This window comes from Pogoniulus pusillus, chromosome 19 (assembly GCF_015220805.1).
Source record: "Pogoniulus pusillus isolate bPogPus1 chromosome 19, bPogPus1.pri, whole genome shotgun sequence".
In the NCBI taxonomy this organism is placed as follows: domain Eukaryota; kingdom Metazoa; phylum Chordata; class Aves; order Piciformes; family Lybiidae; genus Pogoniulus; species Pogoniulus pusillus.
The window spans coordinates 18,877,373-18,895,759 of NC_087282.1; the positions used below are offsets into that span (position 1 = coordinate 18,877,373).

Below are 18,387 nucleotides of genomic sequence, written 5' to 3' on the forward strand. Positions count from 1 at the left end.
TTTTTGCTCTTTTGTTGCTTTTATTTTCTGGCTTAGTCTTAACTCTTAAAACATACCAACAAACAAAAAAAGCCCAAGACACTTAGACTGTAGGAAAGCCTACTACTAGCTTAGCAGAAACTGGATGCCAGAGTGAGAAAGTGAGGATATTCACCTTTCTCCTTGCACTTCTAGCTGGGTAGTGTGATGAAAAGTACATTAAAATCAGTACAATAACCACCTTGAGTCAATCCCAGGTTTGACATTTGTAGGTGGTTTTCAACAAGCCCCCTCTGAAACACAAATAGGTACAAGATAACCCATTTCTGTACTGTTTCAGTCAAATTCAGCAACAAGATTGCTTCACATTCAAAATGCAGGTGTAGGGTTATGAGCTAACTATACAGTGTTTCCTTCACTGAATAATAGCCCTTTCTCCAATTTTCAGCCCATATTCAGAGCTACAGGGCATAATTAAAATGTACCAAGTCAATTCTCCACTTTTCATAGGAATACCTAATGGTCTGTGGTGTGTTGAAATTTTTCATCCTCTCCAAGTTCATGTTAGAACTACCATCAGAATAATCAATAATCAAAAAGCAATTGCTCAGCCATGGTAAGAAGGGCTCTAATGGGAAATATTGAATGTAATAGAAAGCTGCACTGATGGATGCTATCTGAAGGAGACAGAAGCTTTCCAGAAGCATGTCATTGTGGGATCTGCTTCCTTAGGCATTACTGACAGTAGCAAGCTTACTTACCATCATCATTTCCTTCGTGGTGCACATATATGCTGGGTGATTTTCATACAGATTTTAACTTCCCTTTGTTTTCCCACATGTACTTCATTGGTTAGAACTCTTTTTCTGCTTTGAGAAGAAACAGTTATAGAATCAGAGATCTTATTGTGGTGTTGCAGTATCTGAAGCAGACCTACAAGAAAGCTGGTGAGGGACTTCTTAGGGTGTTGGGTAGTGATAGGACTAGGGGGAATGGATCCAAGCTAGAGGACGGCAGATTGAGATTAGATGTTAGGAAGAAGTTCTTCACCTTAAGGGTGGTGAGACACTGAAACAAATTCCCCAAAGAGGTGTTGGAAGCCCCATCCCTGGAATTTTTTAAGGCCAGGCTGGATGTGGCTTTGGGCAACCTGATCTAGTGGAAAGTGTCTCTGCCCGTGGCAGGAGGGGTGGAATTGAGTGATCTTTGAGGTCCTTTCCAACCCTGACAATTCTGTGATTTAGCTGCATTTATGTAAGTGTCCTGCCAGAGATTAGCCCTGATCTCCTGTTTAATAGTTTAAAAACCATGGATGTTATTTGCAACTGTTGCAGGCTTTTCTAGTTGTATTATTCTTGCTATACACTGTGTCCTAAAGTGTTGGTGTTATCAGATGGTGTGCTTCAAAGATGGATGCTACACAAGGAACAAAGGGCTTTCTTACATCCTTCTGTAGAAAGGGGGATATTGCAAGTCACATGGATCTGTGACTCTGTTTGGAACTAAGTAATTCATGTCACTGGGCACTGATGGTTGTGAAAAGCTTTTTCACTTAGGATAAAGTTTACAGGAATATCTCAGAAGTGGACTAGAAACAGATTAAGTCCTTCTTCCTAATGTGGCTGAAAGTACTGATTCATCAAGATTTGAGAGACAGGTTTGTAAAGCACTCTTGTAGCCTGGAAGTCACACACTACCCAGCTGGCATGGAACTGAATAAAGCTTCGCCACTTTGGACCACCTCAATATGTGATCTTCTGTGCCAGCTAATTACTCAAATTCAAACATCCTTCAGTATAGGATGCATTTGGCTAGGCATGATATTCTTAGTTTCTCAAGGTCAATTACATCTTGATAGAAGGAATGCCATTTGGACATTTGCCTTTCCATGTGCTCCTGAAGCTGTTTCTCCTGTTCTTCAGCAAACCACTCTGATAATCATTTGCATGGCAGGCTATCAGTGTGATATTGCCCAAGCATTGTTACAGTAGTTTGGGGCAGTTAATTAGGAAGAGAATGGAGAAGGTGCTTCTGAGGGTGGCATCTTGTCTGGTGAATTCTACTATGTGGAAATTAGGAGTCTTTTCCATGTGAATAGTTTGTATTTTCTCTGTAGTCAGCCTAGAGAAATAAGCACCACCAGATGGGAAGGCGGTGCCCATCCAGGGATAGGCAGCTAGGGCAGGTATAATGAAACATCCTCTTGAGGAAGCAGGGGGAGAGTTAAATGAAATGGTTTGGAGAGCTGAATGAACAGAGAGCTCTTTGCAGAGCTGCTCCCAGCGCTCAGAAAGCAAGACTCTAGGCTTTCTCTGGAAGGGAAGGCATTGGCCTCTGTCTGTTCCATTGTTTGTACTTCTGACGAGAAGCAGTCTCCAAACAACCCTTCTCAGTTGATGTTTGACAATTTTCCAATGTTAGCCTGAGAAGCCTTGCCTTTCTACTGTTGCTGCAGCACTTCTTATATCTCAGAAATGGACTTCTTTGGAATGGAAACTGTCAGTCAAATTCAAGATTGATTTCTGACTGCCATCACATCTCCACTAAAAATAAATTATCCTATAACTCACAACTCAAACTTTAAACAAGAGCTCTGTTAACTACTGTTTTAATTATTGTTTCCCACTAGTTCCTATTAATTTTCTTGATCCTTTGAAATCAGTATTACAGGAGAAGTATGAATAACTTATTTTCATGGCCATACTTAGGAGAACTCAAGAGTTCCATTTTCCTAGAATTTCCAGATGCATTTCAGAACTCCTAAAGTCTGTTTGAGCTTATCTCAGATTTTTCACTCTCTGCATTTCAGACCTAGGGTGCTGTCTAGGTACTTTGCTTGTTTAATGGTTTCTTAAACAATTACTTCAAAAGAACTTTTGTAGTTGGTGAGAATGTTGTGATTAAAAAAAAGTTTGTGTTATACCTGATGGATTTAGGGCAGGGAATCTAAATATAGCTTACTCTCACAGTCCTTAAGTTGGGACCTCTGTGACCTATCTGTTAATAAGAAATTGGAGAAAGGAAACTTAAATCCTGTGGGAAATTAAAATTGTAGAAGTACTCAATCTGTGTTTTGTCTGAAAGACATTGCACATATGTAGGGCTAAATACAGATATAGCTGTATTTTTTTCTGTAAGACAGGATTAAAAAGGGGTTCGAGCAACATCAAGTTACTAAGATTTGGGAGCATTTTCATCCTTTTGTGTGACTAATGAATTATTTACAGTATATAGTCTTAAGAGGGCTGGCACAAAACTGGATATTCCCAGAGTGGGGAATCAATATTTCCTGTGCTGTATACAGAGTAGCAGCAAAAGGGATGTTCTGTAGAGAAACAGGCAGCATTACCAAAAGGTGGCTGAATTACTGCCTCGATCCTCTAGCAGCACACTCACCAGTTCCTGAAACAGCTGCTGTCCAGCTCATGCACAGAAGATGCTTGCTTGTACCCAAATGATTCTCGGTGGTCAGGTCTCCTGTGCACTTTTTGCCCCAGGAAGCTGCAAAAAACATTCAAACTGTCATCCCAGATACATTTCTGGGATGGATTCTTTGTTCTACTGGAAAAAGTACAAAGGAGTGAGGGACAGCTGTAAGCAGAGAAGCTGTGAAACAGAGCTGCAGAGAAACTTAACTTCAGAAGAAAAGATTTAGTCATAAAATGTATTTCTAGCTTGCTTGGAGCAGTTAAGGAACTGTATGTATTAGCCTTTTGTGCAGTACAATCTAACCAAAACATACAGCAGAACACCTGCCTTCTGTGGCCAATTTCTTAGTTTGTCCATTTGTGACTTTATTCAGCCTTAGGTTGTTTTTCTTTTTGATTTTTTTAATCTCTCTAGCCTCTCTCATTTAGTAAAAGCTTTCTGCAGCTGTGACTAGAAGAAGTAAAATAGGCACTTTTATCCAGGAAACAAAAAGAACAGCAGTAAAACTATTTAATAGAATTGCACAAGAGAAGCTACTGACTCCTTCCTCACTTTCCTATCCAAATCTGTTCAGATTTGGGGGCAATAAGTTCTACAGCACGCAGAAGTACATGCAAGTAGCTGATCAGTCCCTAAATGGAGATCTGGAGCATCACTTGAGAGCACAAGGCTGGCTTTCAGTAGGAAAAAGCTTTGCTACATCACAGGACAGTGCTGGTATCTGAGAGTTATTTCACAGAAGGGTTTTGCAGAAGTGTACTCAAGGCCTGTATGGTCTCTAACGGGTGGTATCTTCTACTGTCAGTGTAGTCATCACTAGTTAGTCTCCTTTTAATGTCTGTGCTCAGCTGCATACTTGTCTTGAAGCACAAGTCACTGAATTTCACCTGTGCACATACTGACTGTCTCAGAAAGGACTTCAGTAAAGCTGAGTGGACTCTCTTTATGAAATGGACTTTGCTATCACGACTCAGGCATACAAAAGTGGGTCAGACTCTTAATTCATGTTCCATTTGTTCATTTTTAATTTCTTGGTTTATCTATAATCAGCTGCCTGGGGAATTTTTAAAGTCTCCATCACTAGAGGTCTTTAAGGTCAAGTTACACAAACAACTTGTCAGAAATGATACTGCTGTGGCACAGAGATACGGATGGAAGGGAAGGTGCATTGAGGTCCTTTCCTGCCCTATTTCTGTAACACTAATCAGAAAAGCTCAATTTTATGGTGTTTTGCTAAAAGCTGGCCTGATGCTGCTCTCATGCAGAGGTCAGTTGGGAGTAACTGCTTAGGGTATTCAGCCAAATACAATATATGAGATCAGAAGGGGCATTTTTGAAGGGAAGGCATTTACAAAAGAAAAGAAGAATGAAGAGAGGAAGGGAGACTGTAGCAGTACCTGGGTTCTGTGGTACCAAGCGCACTTGTCTCATTCAGACTGCGAGTATGCTACCGAGATCATTAGCTCATGACAGGGACACTCAGTAGAAGTTAATGGATCCAATATGGCTCAGTAATTTCTTTCTCCTTTGCCATCTCCCTCAACCATTTCCCCTTGAAGCAGTCACTTCTGTTCTGCTCAACTTCATGTTAATACTCAGTGTAAACAGGAAATGCCAAGTCTTGCCCCAGGTTTGAAGCATTGCTAATGCTTTCATGATGCCAAGAAAGTGATTTTGAGCTCACTTGGCAGTGCTAACTTTATGGCATATATTCTTTGGTGGCCAGGGAGTCCTGCTGGTGTTAGTACTGTAACAAGAACAATAGCTCATGCACAGCTGTAGGTCTTTTAAGATACGCACTAGTCTGAGTGACACAGGAGAGCTTCAGGTAGCTCTGAATAACTTTGTTCCAGTACATTAAGCAATATTACCACATCAGTCTGAGTCAGTATGTGCCTTTTCTGTTGAGCTACTGCCCGAAGGATCAGAGAGGTGGTCTAAGTTTAGGGTTGCTAGAACCACCACAGATTTGGATTGTCTAAACACCCCTGTAAGCTGCTGGCCTGAAGCACAGGGTATTTTAGATATTATTCTGAATATCTAATCTGCTCTCTGTTCATTTTATGTGAAAGTAAAGTGTTCCCACATATCAAGACATAGTACTGACCTGAATTCACAGCCTGCTGTCCTCCAAGTTCATTTCCGTGTATAGCTAAATCCTTGTAATTGGACAAGCCCTCAAATGGTGTAATGGGGCTTGTCTGTTGGCATGTTACTCCACAGATGCAATCCAAGAACTTTCTGGTTCTGCTACAAGAATGAGCCTTTGTGATACTTGGAGTTCAACTGAAATTTGCCATTGTTAGTCAACGCATTCTCAGTATTTTTGGTTGGCCAGCAGAGCATCAGTGGCTGAACTTGGTACATCTGTTTTATTATGTTCCTGTTGTAATGCTGCCTGAAGATCAACTCTCCTCTGACCATAGCAGCAGTGGTCCAGTCATCCAGGCCTTCCTATCTCAGATGGCCTAGAGGCTGCAACAGAGCCTGTTTAAGCTGTTACTGGGAGCTACAAAGATGCTATCAAATTGAAATCTGCCTGAGGCATGGATACAGCCATAGTATACTGTTAACTTCAGTGCAGCTTTCATGTGGTGGAAAAGATAGAGACTTGTGAGTGGATTTGGTCTTTGTTGCTAGGTCTTTATGACCTATACTAAACAGCATAGTCATAGAATGCTTTCATGCTGCCTATATATGTGCACCCACCCCCCAGAACTACAATGTGCTTCTATCTCTGTCATGTCCAAAAGTGGAATTTGAAAAGGTTTATGTGTCTCGTTGTACTAAAACCTGCAATGTCTGAGTGTTGCATCATTTTTATCTTCTTCACTTTGTGTGATCTGAGCCAAACCTTTTAGATACCAGCAGCATACTGCGTGGGTGCTGTCCTAGTGCTCATCGTGCCACCACCGCAGTGACTCTCAAATGGTAACGGCAGTCTTCCTCACAGCCTGAAGCAGTAGAGCCCTGTTGCACAGCCTAGGAACTGAAGCATAAAGAAAAGATTTTACAGTGTATTGACTTGGGGTGTTTGATTTTAGAAAATGACCCTCCCCCTATCTCTTCTCCCACTTACTACGTTGCCCACTGCTGTTTTTCTTTTCAAACAGAATGGTTCCCTTCCTCTTTGTGCATGACTAGGACACTGGGAAGGAATTTTATCACTCTCAGCAATATTGGCAGCTTTCAATGTGAACAAAGTCTACTGAACAGACTTAGAGGAAATTTGTAGACTTTGAGGGAACTAAAATCACAACACTGTAGCCAAACTACACATTTTCAGGGAGGTATCATTTCCATACATTTGTTCTGATGAGAATTGTAAAGCAAGGATTCCAAGTTAATATTAAATTAACAACTGCTAAAAGAAGAATACAGTCACTCAGGCATGTTGCCTCTATTTCTGTTGGCCTGATAAGGCAGGATTGCAGGCTCTTGTTTCCCATATCAGTGTTTATCAAAAATTTGCTTTTTAAGCGAAAAAAACATTGACACAGAAGGTTTTATGGAGCAAATGTTGCTCACAGTAATAACATAGGGCAGGCAAGCACTGGCCACTGAAGCTAAAACCCAAACACACACATTTCCCCTACATCATTTCAGAGCACAAAAATCTCAGACTAATGAAGTAACAGTTCATAGCTGAGCAAGAACAATTTCTGAGCATTGGCTACCAGTAGAGCATAACTAATGCATTCTTACCTTGGAAGCCTATACATGCACTAATCAAGGCTTTCACTGAAACAGTGCCAGGTTTGAAATCTGTAGTGTTAGCTCTTTCTTCACTATTCTGATTTCTCATCTGATTGCTAGATTTAAAGACAGTAACAGAATAAGCTTCCACAGTGCTGGAGAATGTTCTTCTGGATTTGGAGATAGTGCATGTAGTCACAATGGAAAGATAGATAAGGACACCAGATTCAGAAGTACTTAAGACACAAACGCAGCTTCCTAATGAGAGAGTATAAAGAAGAGAGAGTCAAGGCTTTTCTTGAACATGTAGAGTGAAAGAATGAGAGGCAAAATGGGCACAAGTTGTATCAAGAGAAGTTTCAATTAGGTATTAGAAAGAAGTTTTTAACCTTGGAAGAAGTGATGCACTGCAGCAGAGAGGTTGTGAAATATCCAATGAAACGTGCCTGGACAAAGTCCCAGTAACCTTGTCTAATTTGGCTGTGCTTTGGGGGCAGAGCTTAAGCAAGATGCCCTTCAGAGGTTTCCTCTAACCTTTTGTGATTCTAAACAATAGTAACATACTTAAGATTTATGTCTAGAGTACAAAAGAGGTCTGAGAGGGGAAGCTGAAATTCAGTTACTGTTCCCAAAGCTTTTTGTATTAACAATACATTCCAAATTATTTGTATTTTACCAAACAGAAATGCTTCAGATCCGTACTGGCATAAATGACACAAGAATCAGTCTTTGAGCTGTTAAATGGTATCATTTTTTTTTTCTTCTTCTCTTTTTTTCCCCTTTAGCTTATCTTCAGTCTAATCAGGTCATGGGCTGGGGAGAAAAGGCGATTGAACTACGCTCTGTTGAAACTGGAAATCTGGAGGGAGTGTTTATGCACAAGAAAGCACAGAAGTTAAAATTTCTATGTGAAAGAAATGACAAGGTACAGATGACTACAGTGTGGAGATTTAGCCAAAAAAATGAGTAACAGCTATGACACTAAGACCATTTAACTTTTTGTTTTAACTTTGTTCTTACATGGGTTATTTCTTACCTTTTTATGACTTTCCCATTCAAAGCAAATCAAGTCCCTGAGCCCACAAAGCCCTCACTATGGATATTCCAGTCTTAACTGGAGCCAGAGGTGATAGCAAATACAGACATTGCCAGCTGGCCAGACTTGAACACCACAGGTGTAGTGGGAGGGCCAGTGAGACAGCCCTGATAATGCCCAACTTTTAGACTGCCTCTCCCAGGCTACTGAAGTTAGAGGCAATTCAGGGCATCCATCATGGGGGAAAAGCCCTCAACACTCTAATACTTGAGATACTGCAGGCACCAGAGTATGGATAATAAAGTGTAACAGCTTTTCCTAACTGGTTGTGAAACCTGCCTAGTTCCAGTAGCATATTTAGAGAACTGGGGCCCCTTGAAACTGCTTAATTATGTTAAAATATTCTCTCCCAATAGTAAAAGAAATATTCTGAAAAGCTTTCTCATGGAATTAAAATTGAATTGTGATGTCTATGTACATCCTTGTATTTGGGGCTGGGGCATTCTCTTGGATTTCTTGTATGGCTAAAAGTATTCTCATAAATGTAAACTGAGAGTAACATTTTTTTCCCCTCTTCTCTCTTTTTATTTTATTTCCCCTTTCAAGGTGTTCTTTGCATCTGTACAGTCAGGAGGCAGCAGTCAAATATACTTTATGACTCTTGGTCAAAATGTACTATTCAACTGGTAAATCACATCAAAACGAAGGACGCTTTGAAAATTCCCTGTAGGTAGCAGTGTAAGATGTTTGGAAATAACATACACAAATTTGCACTTTTTACCTACAAAACTGTTGTCATCATTACCTTACAACATTTGTATTCTTCCTGTCTGGAAAGAATCCCATTTTACTGTCAGAGGATTGCAAAACATGCTAGGTTTGTCTTCTGAAATATGTTGCAAAGCAAGATTGTATTCACAGTGTTAGGAGATGAAGAATGTAGCCATATAGGAAGCTCCTATACTCTGAGAAGTCTACGATTTGATTTTCACAGATGATGTAAGGTTGTTTTCTTGAACAGTAAAGTCTTTTTTAGAGAGTAACATTTGTGGGTGGATATAAAAACATAAACAAGTTTAGTGACAAATGGGAATCTATTTTGAATTGGGTTTTGGCTTCTTTTGCACTTGAAGCAAGCTTAGCTTTCACTGTTTAACCAAGACTCATTTGTCCAAGTCCTAGAAAGAGCAAAAGAGCAACTGTTCATGGTGGGGCTTAACAAAAACTGGGATGCTTGAGAGATCATGTCCTGTGCTAGGCAGACAGGTGGATTTCATTGCAGAGCTGTAAAAGCTACTTCTAGATGTGTCCCACCTGGTAGCTTTTACAAAACACAGGAGACAGACTTTGTTTCTCTCAGGGCTGGATGCCTGAGCCTGTAGACACAGTTACTGTAGAATGTATTTGTAAAAAGAATTTGGATAGTAGTTTGTCAAAATCCTATATGCATAAAGCATTATGGACCTGAACGTGTAACTTTCATTCAAACATGGGACCCACTCTCTTGGGAGTTGATTTAAAGGCACTACCCATGTATGTAAGGGTGCAGGATCAAGCACCTTCTTCCCTTCTTGCTCTTTCAAGACTTCATGTATTTGTGTGTAAATATAATCTTTCCACAACAGATGTTAAGATTAACAAATATATTCTTAATATAGTTAAGAAAATATCCAAAGAGTTAATCTATTATAAATAGAAAATATAAATAATTTCAGGTGCTTCCTATGCTAATTGCATCTAAATAAAGCTGCATCCACTAGTTATTGGTGCCAGTGTTTCTGCATAAACTCTGTTCTCAGGGGCTTGTAACTTGGCCATAAAACTATACAGATATATATATATATATATAAACATATACTATGATTACTTGTAGGGTATAATGCAATCCTCATTTAGATGACTTTTGGATGTGCTTTGAAAATGTAAAGCATCAATTGTAATAGAAATTGCATATACATGCTCATTCCAGACATGATACAGTATGGATGACACTGTAGGCAAAAGTGAAATTGTTAACTACAGTGTTTGAAAACAGGTATTTTTTACTTGAACTATGTGATACTGAAAGGTGCAGGAAAGTGTGTTGGAATATCTGGTCACCTACCTCAAGGATGATGATTCAAAGTTGACTAAAAAGGGGAGAAATGAAGTTGTTAAAACTGGTAGCTGGTTTGTACAGTATGGCAAGTTAAGTAACTGATAGCAGTCATGCAGTGTGTGACTGACAGGTGCTCAGATTGCAGCCATCACCTCCAAAACTGGGATCCTTGTATATGCCAGCAAAGAATCAAACTAGGGACTAATTACCCCCCACCTCTTCTCCATGTTGGCACCTCACCTGTTGCTGTGTTCTTTGGCTATGTAGGGAACTGCACTTTCCAAGTGGTTAACCAAGCACTTTCCACGAGCACTGGCTTATCTCAAAATGTATAGTGTTTGTAATTAAGTATTTTGCTTTTAATTGTTTTAACTTACAGAAAAATAAGCCTAAGGCAATACTAAAAAATATGTGCAGTTAAATACTCAAAGTGGTTCTTAATGTACACAAGTGATCAGCTAGCTTGTGTGCAGACTTCAAATCCAAATGGTATCCCGTGCTTGGGCAGAGCTGTGGGAGAGCAGATCTGTCTTTTGTACTACCCTTCCTGCCTGCTGCCAAGGCTAGGGCTGGGGCAAACGAGCAAAACATGGCTTGGCTCCCTGTGTTCCTGAACATGGGGCTTGTTTTGTTCAACTTCCCCCAACAAAACAAAGTAATAAAAATAAAACCCCTAGCAAACAAACCCAAAATTAACAGAGGGAAAAAAAGTGACAATTACAGACAAAAAATAATTTGCAGACAATCAGAGATACAATGCACTTGCTTTTGACTTAAAGTAAATCTAAGGGACTGTGAAGAAAGAACACCTTTTGTATTGCACCCAGTAGGTGTACAAATCATGCTTGCAAAGCTGCACAAGCCATAAACAGTGCTCCAGGCTGCCCTGTGATGTTTTTTAAAGTGTGCTTACCTCAGCAGCCTCTGCATTACATGGGATGCATGTGAATTTTTTCCTTCTTCCACTTCAGCATCAACAGGGAAGGAGGCAAATGCCAGGCACTAGTTAAAAGAATTCAGCAGAGAACAGTGGGAATTTAGAACAACCCATACCAACAGATAAAAGAAGCAAATGTGATCAAACTTGTTTAACCTTGTAACAGAAAAGTGTGACAGTAAGCTGGCACTTAAGTGAAGCTGCACTATCACACTGAGATGTTGTTAGGGTTTTATTCTGTTTCCTCCTATTAGCTCTCTTTGCTTTACATCTATGATTGAAAGTGGTGGATTAGATTTTCATCTGTCACTTTGCATATAAACCCACTGGATTTATTGGGGTTGCATTCAGGTGTAAATATGGAAAGAACGAGGCCCTTAGAGGTGAGCGCTTTTACCGGATTTAGGAGTGGTGTTGCAAATAGCTGTAGCAACTGGATGCAACAAGTAGACTGTAGCACTTGCTCTTTATCCAGAGAAAATCAGAGTGGTTGAAGATGAGGAAGAGCCCCTGAGATGTTGAGAAAAGTAAAAGACGACAGTGGAAGTGACTGAAGGAAAAAGGATGAAGAAAATAAATTGGAGTTGACAAAGGGAAGAGAGTGGATGTCTGGAACAGTGTATTGCTGTAAGAGGAACAAAAACCTGTTAAAGGCTTAAGAGATGTTAAGATGAAGGTAACCAAAGAAATTGAAGAAAGGTATCTGGAGAGACCAGGTGGTCTGAACAATAAAATGAGAGAGTGAGTTCTGAATAGCTCTTCAGCTCAAAGTTCAAAGGTTGGAACACAAAAAAAACACCAAAAGAGAGACACAAGTTTATTCTGACACAAATTTAACTATGCAAAATGTGTATCAGATTTATAGTTTCATTTTGTGAGGCATTTCTCTAGCTGTACCCTCTCACTAACTTTTAAAACCAAGCAGTGAACCACTTAATGTGTTTTTCTAGTGATGTCTCTTTGATGTGAACAACTGCTACAGGAGCAGAAGGGCAAAACATTAAGGATTCACATCAGTAAACCTCTGGTACATGCAGTATCTAATGGCAGGTGGTGCTCCTAATGTTCTATTTGCCAAACAAGACTGCACTAATACAGCAGCAAGATAGTATTGTATGTGCCTGCTCTCATTTTAGGAATGCTGAACTCTGTTCTGCAGCCTGAACCTTGACACATGACTTTAAAACCTGGGAACAACACAAGCTATGTACTGTACGTTATGTATTGTTCCCTAACGTTGAAACTGTACAATTGAAACAGTAATAAAAAATACTCTGAAAATAAACAAACTAGTATTGTGCTGGTGAAATTCTGTAATATTGCCATGAGCTACTGTAAAACTCATAGAAAGCTTTTTTATTCTTTTCCAAGTCCAGTCAGTGTCCCCAGGGAAACAACTCCATCTGCCTATAGAGCAGTAATGAATCTATTTCCTTGTGGCGGATGAAGATGTTGAGGGGACAGTATGAGAGTTCAGCCTCAGCAGCGCACTAGTGAGGATGACAGACGGTGCTGTGCTGTGTGTGCTGCTAATGAGCTTTACAAGGGAATTCTGTGCTTCTGCCTTTCTCTTTAAGCGAATACCCAGTGGGATGAGGGCAGGGGAACGAGAGCAAAATGACAGCTTGCAGTCACTGACACTGCAAGAGCTGGCTTTTATGCCTGTTTGTCAGCCTGAATGCCAGGTTACCCCAATTCACTTCTTCTCGAGTATGCTTATGCAGTCTTTGTTGCTGCATAGGAAATTTGTTGCTGTACATGTGAGGCATGATAGCACATTGTAGCTGCGCTACTTAAGAGTCAGAAGTAGGAAATTTGCCATTTATGCCCGAGTTGGGAAGGGTAAGGGCATGAAGCAAATTTCTCTTAATATTTTTAATTGAAGGGTTATCTTTCCTCAGTGTTGTATTTCTTCTAGTAAAGCATCTTGTTTGCAGTGTTTGAAGTATGGAATGAGATCTGTGTCCCAACTCTAAAGATACCACGGTTGCTGGACTGGGTAGATAGCACAAGGGGACAGTCTCAAGTTGTGCTGGGGGAGGTATAGGCTGGATGTTAGGAGAAAGTTCTTCACAGAGAGAGTGATTGGCATTGGAATGGGCTGCCCAGGGAGGTGGTGGAGTCGCCATCCCTGGAGGTGCTCAAGAAAAGCCTGGATGAGGCACTTAGTGCCATGGTCTGGTTGACTGGATAGGGCTGGGTGCTAGGTTGGACTGGATGATCTTTGAGGTCTCTTCCAACCTGGTTGATTCTATATTTTGCAAGTCATTATTGTTCTTTAGACTAAAAGTTATTTCAAAGCTTTGGGAGCAGACTACACCTGGATTATTCCACACCACCTTCAGTCCCCAGCACAACAAGGAATACATCAGGCAATTCTGTCTGCTGGACAGGAAATTTTTCTCCCCATTTTATTAACTTACCTCCTTGAAATCAAGAACGATTGCAGTACGCAGAGAAGAGCAAGAATTCTGGCCTCCTGCTTCCGCTCTGATTCAGTTCCGCTCCAGTGACTCTGCTATAATAAAAAATGTACAATGATTCATACCTGTGTTATTAGTAGATTAGGAGATGTCATTAATGTCATGGGAAAAAAACTTCTCAGGAAATAAGAAGCATTACCTTCTAGAAAGAGCATGAGAAAACTATCCCACCCCATCTGTGTGAAAAGAACTGCAGGTAAGCCAAAATGTTCTCCAGTTTCCAAGAACAATGCTAGAGGCAGTATTTGACTTGTCCATGCTTGTTTTTACAAAAAGGCTGAAACAAACTTCTCCCATCACAAAAAAAAGCATGATGGAGGTGCATCCTGAACAACTTGAACATCAACAGATAAGACTAGGCCTCAACCTGCCCTTTAAGGTAGCAGCCAGAATCAAACTAATACACAACTGACTTAGTCCCCTCATCTTCCACACACACTTCATTCCACTCCTACATAGGTCTTCATCTTTTTGGTTGGTGTTGGGATTTTTTTGCTGTGTATTCTGTGAGATGCTGCACAAAACCAGCCTATCAGTGCCATAAGATGCCACTAAGACTGCCACTAAATTTTACCTAACATGAGCCTCCAAGCTTGTAGTGATTTGACAGCAGAATTGCCCTGAAGAAGTTGGGTTATCCATGTTGCATCTATAGGCATTAAAAAAACCTCTACACACACACAGCATTTTAATTTTACCTTATGCTTAGAAGTAGTTTGCTTCATGGTACTAACTCTGAAATGAAACTGTTTCTCCTAAGAAGCTTTCTTCTCTTAAAAGCTAGCTTACACATTCAATCCCACGTTTAGACATCTCTAGTTAAGTTAAATGAAACAGCAAACCTACAGTCTATAGAAAAGACTTCCCTAGATGCTAAACCTGTGCAATAAATCAAAGTTCCAAACACTCAAAGTGTTTCTTCCACTTTCTTAAACTGTTCATCTAAGTGCAGAAAGTTGATGAAAGGGCAAGAGGATGGCTACTGGGTATTCACCACACGTTACTTTGGCTTTAATCACTTCCTGTTGTTTTCTAGTCAGATGTAACAGAAATAACTCAGAGATAATGGTGACATGCTTTACAAAGGCTTTTCCGGTTTTGTCCTCAGAATACTGTGTGGAAAACAACTCTGGTTTACAGTACAATTTACAGCCACACAACAGCTCATTTGTTCTAGGGTTTTGGGGTTGGTTTTTTTTTTTTTTTGCTTTGTTTTTTAATCCAGAGCATGACTTTTTGTGCCTTTCCTTTTTCCAGCACATACTAAGTGTCCTGTTTAACAGAATGTACTAATATCCTCCTAGTCAGCACAGCCCCACTCCTCACTGACATTACTATAAAGACTAAATGCTGTTTTTCTTAAGGTGTGTTGTAAGTAAAACCAGAGATGCTTAGCTGCTAATTAGGTCTGAGAATGTGATGTTCTGTATTGATTCACCAGTTCGACACTGGTACAGTTCAACACACTTCCCTGTAGGTATATGCAAAATCATATTGCCTTCAGTGAGCTTCTTGCATGCCCTGGTGGGACAGGCTCCACAGAACACAGCTGTTCGTGATTCTCATACAGCCACCTGCCGATGACTCATCACCATTCATTACTGAGTCTCCAAGTGCTTCTGAAAACTGCAGGTTTCTAATGCAACCACATCCTGCTCAGGTATGCACGGAAATCACATCTAGAGGGGCTCTCTGACACCACCAGTCATGAAAACAAGCTGTTGATTCACCGTCAGCAAGAGAGATTTACCCTGCCTGTTTTGAAATTGGTGTTAGCTAGACCTCTGCTGGTGAGAAAGAAGGGAACAGGAGCAAGAGAGGCTTTTATCTGAAACTGCAAAATTAGGATTAGCTCTACTATCACAGTATCACCAAGGTTGGAAGAGACCTCATAGATCATCAAGTCCAACCCTTTACCACAGAGCTCAAGGCTAGACCATGGCACCAAGTGCCACGTCCAATCCTGCCTTGAACAGCTCCAGGGACGGCGACTCCACCACCTCCCCGGGCAGCCCATTCCAGTGTCCAATGACTCAGTGAAGAACCTTCTCACCTCCAGCCTAAATTTCCCCTAGCGCAGCCTGAGGCTGTGTCCTCTCGTTCTGGCGCTGGCCACCTGAGAGAAGAGAGCAACCTCTCACTCCACAAAAGCTATAGCTTCCTAGTTTTCACGACTGCAACCAAGTGACTTACAAGAACAAACAAAATGCTGATAGCAGCTGTGTATGTAACAGTTACCCTTGCTGTGAATACAGTACCTGCCTTCTGCAAGTCACATGAGCACAGACAAAAGTAGAGAAGCTGGGAAGAGTCCACAGACATCCTCAATATACTTACAGATTCATTTACTAACTAAAAAAATCTACACCACATGTTTCCAGGTAAGGCTTGAATACGATGTGAAATCGCATCCTGCCCAACTTCAGTAAAAAGGTGTTCGGGTTGATCGTGCTTCTAAATCGCAAACGCCAACAACAGGTCATGGGGAAAAAAAAAGACATCACGCTGAAATTTCACCGAGCCTCAATAAAACCATCAGGAATGGCTGATTTCTTTGAAATTTCCTGAAGGTGCACTGTTTACATGAAGTCTGTAACCTCGTACCATTCCTAGGACAGTCACAAAGCCAGAAAGGGCTTGCGGCTTATACCCTCTCGTCTGGCTTTTCCACCTGTTCTAATTAACTCAAGCAACACGTTTTCCCAATTTCCTTAATGCAAGGCTTCGGAGTGGCGGCGGCAATGTTAGGAGCCATCACCAGACACCTCCGTTGCCACTAGCACATTCATCTTGAGGCAGAAGCAATAACGGGTACAATGCACCTCCTTTAATTAAAACGGAATCAGAAACGAACACCGCAAAAAATCACTAAGGGGACACAGGGGATAAAGGGACTGTTCGCTATGAAGGAAGCTAGCGGGCCTGCCCCGGTGCCGTTCCACTGAACCGGGAGCACCCGACCACCGGGAGGAGGCGCGGAGGAGGCAGCGATTCAGCACAGCAGCACTACGAACCGACCTCCCGAGAAGCAGCGCCCAGGCGCGGGTCCTAACGCCCGAGCGACGCTAGCGGTACCGCAGGGACAGTAAGCGGAGCGGGCGGGAGCCGCGCACCCACGCCACAGAAATCTGCTTTCCTGGCCACTGCCCAGCTCTCTACTGCCGACCGCTCCTCCCACCTCCTCCCCGAGCCTCCGCTTCCCGCCCAGCTCTCCGCGCCGCCGTCCGCGCCTCGCCGCTCCGCGGCCGTTGGCAGTTTTGAATGGAAGGCGCCGCGCGCGCGCGCGCATCCGCGCCTCCGCCCCGCCCCCCGCGCCATAGCCGCGCCCCGCGGCTGCCCTAGGCCCAGGCCGCTGCCTCTCGCCGCCCTCCCCCGCTGCAGCAGCGGCCCCGGCCCCGGCCGCGGCCTTCACCCCCGGGGGAGGGGCCGCAAGGAAGCTGTCATGCAGGACCCTCACCAGGAACGCGGCGGTAGCGTTCTCCCGGAAAAGGAGAGCGGTGGGGCCTCCTGGCTTCAGAGGGTCTTTGAGGATGTGCGAGAGTCCTCCCGGCTGAGCGTGGTGCCCGCGGAGCCGCCCCCCGTGACGGTGGTGGCGGTGGAGCGGTACCTGGCCGAGGGCTCGCCGCCCGGCGCCGCGCAGTACTGGTACGACGTGACGCTGGCGGACGGCGCCTGCCGGCAGCGCTGCCACCTGGCCCCGCGCCTCAACGGCCTGGTGCAGCGCGCGCACCTGCGGGCCGGCGCGCGCCTGCGCCTGACGCGCTGCTCCTACCTGTACGACGAGCGGCGGCTGCACTACGGCTTCCTCTGCCTGGAGGGGCTGCAGCTGGCCGGGCACGCCGCCGGCCCCGCCGCCGCCCCGCCGCGCCACCGCCTGCCGCCCCTCCGCGGGGAGAAGAAGCACTACCTGCCGCTCTGGAACAACGAGGATCCCTACGGAGATGTGTGGGTGGCGGACAGGCCCCAGGAGCAGACGAACGCCGACGGTAAGCGGAGAGGCGGTGGCTGTAGATGAAGGGGGATACAGGCGGAAAGCGGTGCAGAGAGCACGGGAGACGTCTGCGCTCCTGCTCCCACAAAGATGGGAGTGTGCGCTTGTGGCATTGATTGTGCAGCTGTGCCGAGTTCCCTCGTCAGGAGTGACCTTCCGGTTCCGTTAGGCAGCAGTACGAAGGTGCCATACGTACCCAATTAGCATGCAGTCATACAGTGCTTTGGCTTCAAGGGAGCCTTTAAAGGTCTTAAAATCCAACGCCCTGCAATGAGCAGGGACATCTTCAGCTACATCAGATTGGGTAGATTCCTGTCCTGTCTGGCCTTGGATGTTTGGGACATCTACCACCTCCCTGGGCAATCGATGCCGGTGTTTCACCACCCTCATCGTAAAAACCCGTACATCTAGTATGTATCTACCCTCCTTCAGTTTAAAAGCTTTACTCCTCCTGCTGCAGCAGGTTCTGCCAAAAGATTGAAAGTTATGTTGCAGGTTTCCTCTTAGTGTTGAGGGACTGCAATAAGATGTCTCTGGAGCCATCTCTTCTGCAGGCTGCACAACCCCAACTCTCAGCCTTTCTTCATGGACAGTTCATGTTACTTCGAGAGAGCTTTGTAAACGTTATGAAATGTGGACAGAAAATAAGTAGCTATGACACTTGCACCCAGTCTTCTGAGGTGTTAGAAGCATCCATGCCAGCAGTAGTCTCTTGGCTAGTTTGAGACTGTGTGCTCA

At 43.1% G+C, this 18,387-nt stretch overlaps 2 protein-coding genes and 1 long non-coding RNA gene across 9 annotated transcripts in view; 2 read left to right on the top strand and 1 right to left on the bottom strand.

Moving 5' to 3' along the window:
• The window catches only part of NRK (Nik related kinase), a 118,526-nt gene extending 106,062 nt beyond the window's left edge, over positions 1-12,464 (top strand). For all 5 annotated transcript variants that reach the window (XM_064159549.1, XM_064159553.1, XM_064159552.1 and 2 more), the window contains 2 exons: positions 7,890-8,029; positions 8,747-12,464. In XM_064159549.1, the coding sequence (XP_064015619.1) occupies positions 7,890-8,029; positions 8,747-8,830 (224 nt within the window). In that variant the 3' untranslated portion in view covers positions 8,831-12,464. The remainder of the gene's footprint in view (positions 1-7,889; positions 8,030-8,746) is intronic.
• On the bottom strand, positions 1-17,836 carry LOC135184062 (uncharacterized). Of its 3 annotated transcripts, none has more exons than XR_010305844.1 (6): positions 17,566-17,836; positions 13,599-13,693; positions 11,152-11,240; positions 6,263-6,397; positions 3,376-3,480; positions 1-845 (listed from the first exon to the last, which is right to left on the bottom strand). It is a non-coding gene; the product is annotated as an uncharacterized LOC135184062 (long non-coding RNA). The 3 variants fall into 3 exon arrangements; XR_010305842.1 differs by lacking the exon at positions 17,566-17,836 and adding an exon at positions 17,431-17,564; XR_010305843.1 differs by lacking the exon at positions 17,566-17,836 and adding an exon at positions 17,431-17,564 and having other exon boundaries at positions 1-848.
• Positions 17,005-18,387, top strand: part of RADX (RPA1 related single stranded DNA binding protein, X-linked) — a 19,636-nt gene continuing 18,253 nt past the window's right edge. Inside the window, exon 1 of the mRNA XM_064159555.1 lies at positions 17,005-17,644. Within this exon, the coding sequence (XP_064015625.1) occupies positions 17,101-17,644 (544 nt within the window). The 5' untranslated portion in view covers positions 17,005-17,100. The remainder of the gene's footprint in view (positions 17,645-18,387) is intronic.